Source organism: Bos grunniens, chromosome 18, assembly GCF_055505025.1.
Source record: "Bos grunniens cultivar Pamir isolate PY7600 chromosome 18, Bosgru_T2T1.0, whole genome shotgun sequence".
Taxonomy (NCBI): domain Eukaryota; kingdom Metazoa; phylum Chordata; class Mammalia; order Artiodactyla; family Bovidae; genus Bos; species Bos grunniens.
Genome location: NC_141182.1, coordinates 52763731 through 52769956, shown reverse-complemented (window position 1 = coordinate 52769956; position 6226 = coordinate 52763731). Strand labels below are relative to the sequence as shown.

General features: G+C 55.5%; 1 protein-coding gene across 1 annotated transcript; it reads right to left on the bottom strand.

Annotated features, from left to right (window-relative positions):
• Nucleotides 1-350: 350 nt before the first annotated feature.
• CEACAM16 (CEA cell adhesion molecule 16, tectorial membrane component) lies at nt 351-5861 on the bottom strand. Its single transcript, XM_086353060.1, has 4 exons — nt 5288-5861; nt 4692-4967; nt 2977-3255; nt 351-864 (listed from the first exon to the last, which is right to left on the bottom strand). Exons 1-4 carry the CDS (start codon nt 5730-5732, stop codon nt 464-466), a joined length of 1401 nt encoding a protein of 466 aa, XP_086209186.1. The 5' UTR covers nt 5733-5861; the 3' UTR covers nt 351-463.
• Between the last annotated feature and the right edge of the window lie 365 nt (nt 5862-6226).

Here is a 6226-nt window from a genome sequence, read left to right as displayed (position 1 = left end):
AGGAAACACAATTTCCACCACCTAGGGGTCTCCAAGAGATGGAGGAGATCGTCTTTGTTTCAGCTTGAGAGAGAAATGTACCCTCTGGGGGTAGAAATTCTGTTCTCTTACTGTAGCACAAAGCATGAAACATGATCCGCATTGTCTAAGATGACAGTCTGAGGAGGGGGCATGGATCCACCCTCACCCTATACCGCCCGTCTGATGGGAGAGGTACAGTGTGAGGGAGGCGGCGGTATCTCCTGTGTTTTATGTTCCAGGGAAAAGGGTACCTTACCCTCAGTCTACACCCTGTATTTTGAAACCTTTGGTCTGGTGTGCTTTTTACAGAAGAGATAAGGCATGGAAGTCCCATTGAGTGCCCCCAGTCTGATGGAGGAAGCCAGTCTGCCCCTGGTCTGTCGGTTTGAGAGACGAGGCAGGAGTTCCATCTGGGGAGGCCCAAGTCAGCTGGAGGACTGAGTCAGCTGGACTCCCCACTTTTGGGAGCCCTTGTCTGAAAAGGGCCGCCCCTCCCGTCCCCTCCTGCACACTCACGGGCCACCTGCAGCTCCACTTCCAGTGTTTCTGTCTTGCCCTGCAGCGTGACGGTCTTGAGGGTGTAGCGGCCGGCGTCCGTGAGGTTCAACTTCTGCACCAGCAGTGAGCAGTTGGGGAAGCCCACCTCCCGGCCTGTGTGCGCAGGGCCTGCGATCCAGTTCCCGGAAGGAAGTTGGCTGAGAAGCCGGTTGGGCTCGGAGGCAGGCCCACGGTACCAGGCATAGACCAGCAGATCCTTGGGGTAGCCCTGGACGGTCAGCGTCACGTCCTGGCCCTCCATTGGCCGGGTGGGCACCGGAACGATGGTCATGATGACCGTGGCCGCTGGGGAGACAGCGAGGGTTGCTGGGTCAGCTGGGCCTGCATGGGTCACAGCGCCCCCCGCCCACCCCCAGCCAGCTCATCTATGCCTCCCCCAACTGACTGGCCCTCCCCGTGCTGGGGTGCCAGGAGGGAGACAGAGGAAGGAGGTGGTGACTTGTGTGGCAGTGGAGGTGGATTTTGTGTCTCAACAATGCCTACCCACCAGGGAGCTGCATTTTCCCTCATCAGTTTGGGAGACCCCCGTGCGTGGGGTCCGTCTCTCTCCCATTAGACTAAGAATTTCCAGCTCCTGGGGGACTATCTCTCTCCATTAAACTGGAAGACCCTAGAGGGCCAAGTCATGTCTCCTCCATCAGATTGGAAATTGTTAAAAGTCCAGGGACTGCATCTCCCCCATCAGATTGGAAATTCTCAGGTTATGGGGGCCGTGTCTCCCCCATTAGATCATTGGGAGCTATGAGCTCCAGGTATTGTCTTTTCTGTGAGTTGCAAGGCCTCAGAATAGGGGGAGCTATAGTTCCCTATTAGATTGAAAGATTGCACAGAGTAGAGGCCATGTCTCCTCCATCAGATTGGAAATTCCAATTTATTATTGGGTTGGGTCTTTCCAGTCAGCTGGGGACCCCAGAAGTTGAACGGGGGGCATGTCTATCCCATCAGACTGGAAATTCCTAGAAAGTGGGGGGCCTGTACTCCCCCATCAGATTGGGAGTACCCCCAAAAGTGGAAACTGTGTTTCCCCCATCAGACTAGGAATTCTCAAAAAAAAAAAAAGCCATGTCTCTTTAAGACCCTGTCTCCCCCATCAGAATACAAAATCTGCTTCAGTGCCCGCTGTGTCTCCTCCATCTGATCAGAAGTCATGCCGTCTTCATCACTGCTCGGGTGGCCTGTGAGGCGTTGCCTCTTCTCTCTGACTGGCAGCTCTTGAATAGGGAGGCTTCTTCCCTAATTCAAGACCGTCTCTCTGAGGGCAGAGACCATGTCTCCTCCATCAGACCAGGTGGGGGCAGGGTTGTGGCTCCCTTTCCTCTGTCTCCCCCCTTGGTACCTGCCACAGGGTGGCCAACAGTTCAGGAGGCCCTTGGGGGTGCTGTGCCCACTCCCTGCACATACCTGCACAGCTTGGACACCCCTATCTTGACCTGCAGAGACAGGGCTCTGGGCAGCGCCTCAGGTAATTTGGTCCACCCCCCTGTCTCTTGCCAAGACCAGCTGCCAAGGCCCCCTGTAGGGTGGGGCAGGAGGTACACTTACCTCTGGGGATGCCATTTCTGCTTTGGGTGAAAGAGATTCCACCCCTTGGATGAGACCCAGCCTGTGAGTAGGAGGGAGGCACGAGGGAGGGAAGGGTTGTTCCCCCTGTCCCCAGGGGATGGTGGCCACTTGGGAAGGAACCAAGGCAGAATGAATGAGGCCCTCATGTTCAAAGCCACCATCCCCAGGGGATGAGCAGACGTCCCCTGAGGATCCTGATGGCTCTGAGAACACCAGCTGTGTCCATGCTACCCCCACTGCCAGGTTGTTTAAGGACAGAGGCAAGACAGTGCCTCTCTCGCTGTGTTTTTCCATTTGCCAATAAATGGCTGTAATTTTCCCGGGAGCGCGTTTGCCTGTGTGAGGGTGTGCGCATGCGCACACCAGCATCCGCGCCAGATAACTGAATAATTGAGTTGGCTGCGCGGAGGTTCAGCTGTTTCTGCGGCAGGGATGGGGTCCAGCCTGCAGCTGCTGTGACAGACTGAATTTAAAACAGGGGCATTCATGTAAAGGGACATCGAATGCTTTTCCACTCTACCGCTGCACGTTTTGGAACACGTGGCCCGTTTCTGGCTTTGCCACCCCTCAAGGAAGAGAGTCTGATATGTCGATTTTTTTTTCGGGGAAGGGGGGTGTGATAAGGCACAGACTGCCTCCTTTTGTGACCTGGGGATGAAGAGAGTCCACCTGAAATGCCACTTTGTCCTTTGGCCAATGAATGGGGTGAGAATCTCTCCCTTTCCCATCATCTGTTGGGCAAAGGGCAGCAGAATGGTGGGTGGAGCAGCCAAAGCTGGGGTCCAACTGGGCCTCCAAGGGGAGGGGGTGGTGGCCAGGCTGGGGGCGACTCACCAGAGAGTTTGACCACCACTGAGGCAGATCCAGAGAGCAGGGTCTTGGGGTTCTTAGCAATACACGTGTACGTGCCCTCCTGGGTGGCTGTCATGCTACTGATGTTCAGGTGGTCTTGGTTGCTCTTTAAGGCCCGCCCATTGAAGGTCCACACGTACTCGGGCTCCGGGCAGGACCGGGACACACACCACAGTGTGAGGGACGTGTTGAAGTCGACTTTGATGGTGCAGCCTGTGCGGGTCGTGGAGTCCTGGAGTATGGCCACGCGTTCTGGGCCAACTGTGAGGGTGGGAGGGAGACAAACGGGGCAGTGGAGGGAGAGGGCCGTCGAGGCGGGCACCCGCCTGGCTTTCTTTCCACCAGGAGGGGCCCCTGGGAAAATCTGGAGGAAAAAAGTGCTCTGGCCTTTGCAAATCCCACATGGATCTCTAACTTGCCCTAAGATCTTGACGATCACTTTCCCTCTCAGGGGATTTCAGTTGTCTTTTCTGTAGAAAAACGACGTTGGGGCACTGCACAAAAACACTGCAAGATGTTTTTGACATCTACGGGTTCATTAAGGGAAAAAAAGGTCTAAATGATTGGTTTCCGATAAGCCATTCTAAGAATCTAGAATTCTAGGGTTCCAAGAGCAGGTGTTTCTATGTTCTAGGAGGCTAAGAGTCTAGAAATCTATGTTTCTAAGATTCTAGGGTTGGGCACGGAGAAGGTAATGGCACCCCACTCCAGTACTCTTGCCTGGAAAATCCCATGGACGGAGGAGCCAGGTGGGCTGTAGTCCATGGGGTTGCTAAGAGTCGGACACGACTGAGCGACTTCACTTTGACTTTTCACTTTCATGCAATTGGAGAAGGAAATGGCAACCCACTCCAGTGTTCTTGTCTGGAGAATCCCAGGGACAGGGGAGCCTGGTGGGCTGCCGTCTGTGGGGTTGTAGAGTCGGACACGACTGAAGTGACTTAAGCAGCAGCAGCAGGGTTGGGCAGCTCTAAGTTTTTAGAATTACAGTCTAAGAATCTCTGCCTCTAGAGTTTCTGGGGTTCTCAGAGTCTAGAATCCAGAGCTTCTCAAATCTAGAATTCCCTGGTTGTAGGATTCTAGGTTCTAAGTTGTTCTACATTGCCATCCCTTGTGTACCTGAGTGATTTCTTTTCTCTGGGTTGTTGTTCTCGTTTAGTCGCTCAGTCGTGTTGGACTCTTTTGTGACTCCATGGACTGTAGCCCACCCCCCCCAAGCTCCTCTGTCCGTGGGATTTCCCAGGCAAGAATACTGGAGTGGGTTGCCATTCCCTTCTCCAGGGGATCTTCCCGACCCAGGGATCGGATCTGCATCTCCTGCATTGGCAGGTGGATTCTTTACCACTGAGCCACCTGGGAAGCCCTTTCTCTGAATGCCACATGGTGTATCTGCTACTCCTGGAGATGACTCCATACTTTGGTTATATTTTTAATTTTATTCCCCCTCCCATTCCACCATTCATGTCCCCTCTCCCTTTTGAAAACAACCAGTCCTGGAGGTATCGATTCAAAGGGAAAGATGATTCAATTTCAAACGTGGTCTTCTTGTCCTTTGGAGATGGGTCGAGTGCATTTTGAGGGGACTCTTTGGTTTCTAACCCCAGCTGGCCTACTGACTCGCTGTGTGCCCTCAGGCACCCTCTCCTGGGCTCAGTTTCCCCATCTACGAGGCTGGGGGCTGGGCCAGGAGGACTCACAGTACACGGTCAGGTTGACGGGCTCGCTGCGGCTGACACTGACAGGGTTCCAGACCTCACACTGGTAGGCGCCGGCCTCCTCCCTGCGGATGCCATGCCGGGTCAGCACCCGGCCGTCGGGGGACAGGCCAAGGCGCACGGCGATGGGCAAGGCGTCGCCGTTGAAGAACCATCGGACCTCAGCAGGGCTGGGGCTGCTGCACGTCAGGTGTAGGGTGTCCCGGCGCTCCACCAAGGCCGTGCTGTTGGCCACGACCACGGGCTGGGCCAGGATCTCTGTGGGACAAGAGACAGAGGGGGAGGGGGCCGGGCACTGCCTGCTCCCAGGGTCTCCCCCTCCCCAGGCAGGGGCCATGGCTGGATCCCAGCACTACCCCTGAAACCCCAGCCAGAGGGGCAAAGAACAGGATGAGAGGGAGGTTTAATCCTGGAAGCCATCTGGGAGGAGGTGAGCATTTTAATGTTATTTTAGGACTTTTTCTCTTTTTTTTTGATGGCACATTTTTTATTTATTTATTTATTTATTTTTAAAGAAGGACTGGGCAGAAGATGGGAAAACCCAGCTAGGGTAGAGGGGGCTCTCTGGGGTGTCTCACCATAGACCTGCATGTGTCCGTAGCCCACCTCCGTCTGAAATTGCCTGTTGAGAGTCTGCAGGATGTAGGTGCCAGAGTGCCCAGGCAGGGCACCCTGGATGTCCAGGCCACCGTCGGGGCGCACAGCCTCCCGCCCCGTGTGGGCTGGGCCAGGGGTCTCATCGCCTGTGCTTACAATGTAGCTGGCTACCAGGTAAGACAGGCTGAGCGTGGGCCCCGCGTACCAGTTGTAGGCCAGCAGTTCCCCCGAAAGCCCTTGGACAGCCAGAGTGACGTTGTCACCCTCGGCTGGCTGGGCAGGCTCGGGGGTGATAATGATCTCGGCCCCCGCACTCAGGATCGCGGCTGAAAAGGAGCCAGAGGGGTGGGGTGAGGCAGGCTTGACCACTCCCCACGTTTGATGGGGGACGAGACAATGGGCTCCTGGCACATGTGTTCCTTCCATACAGTAAGTGCTCAGTAACTGTTAGCCAGGTGCTAAAGGGGGTCTTAGTCCTGGGAGGATAGGGGCTGTGATCTGAGGACCAGATTTGATGGGCTGTGCTAAGGATCTAGCATAGGCCTTGCTCATAGCAAGCTCACAGCACCCACTCAGCCTATGGGACCTGGGACAAGATCCAGAGGGTTTTCCCCGGCCGTGAGAGTCATCAGGCCTCCACTTACAAGATTAAGCTGCCTCATCCAGCCCCCCTGGGAACCCCAGCTCCCGGTTGGGTGCCCTTCCCTTGCCTCCCCAGGCTCAACCACAGCAGAAAGTAGGGCTGTGATTAATCCACTCCACCCCTTCTGTTCTCAACCCAGGAGATAAGCCCCAAACCCGACTAGCTGGTCGGGTCTGCCTGGGATGGAACTGTGCGCGGCTGACTGGATCAGGAAGCTGTGGCGGTTCTCACGTAAGAAGTGTTTACAGGCCTGGCCTGGTTTCTGGTACTTTCCATG

What these genes read in the sequence shown, in the direction of transcription:
- CEACAM16 (XM_086353060.1), bottom strand. Translation starts at nt 5,732, where the DNA reads ATGGAAGGAACACATGTGCCAGGAGCCCATTGTCTCGTCCCCCATCAA. An exon ending in CGGACACATGCAGGTCTATG is followed by an intron (nt 4,968 to 5,287) that starts GTGAGACACCCC and finishes CTTGTCCCACAG; the next exon opens with AGATCCTGGCCCAGCCCGTG. An exon ending in AGTGGTGGTCAAACTCTCTG is followed by an intron (nt 865 to 2,976) that starts GTGAGTCGCCCC and finishes CTGTCTCCCCAG; the next exon opens with CGGCCACGGTCATCATGACC.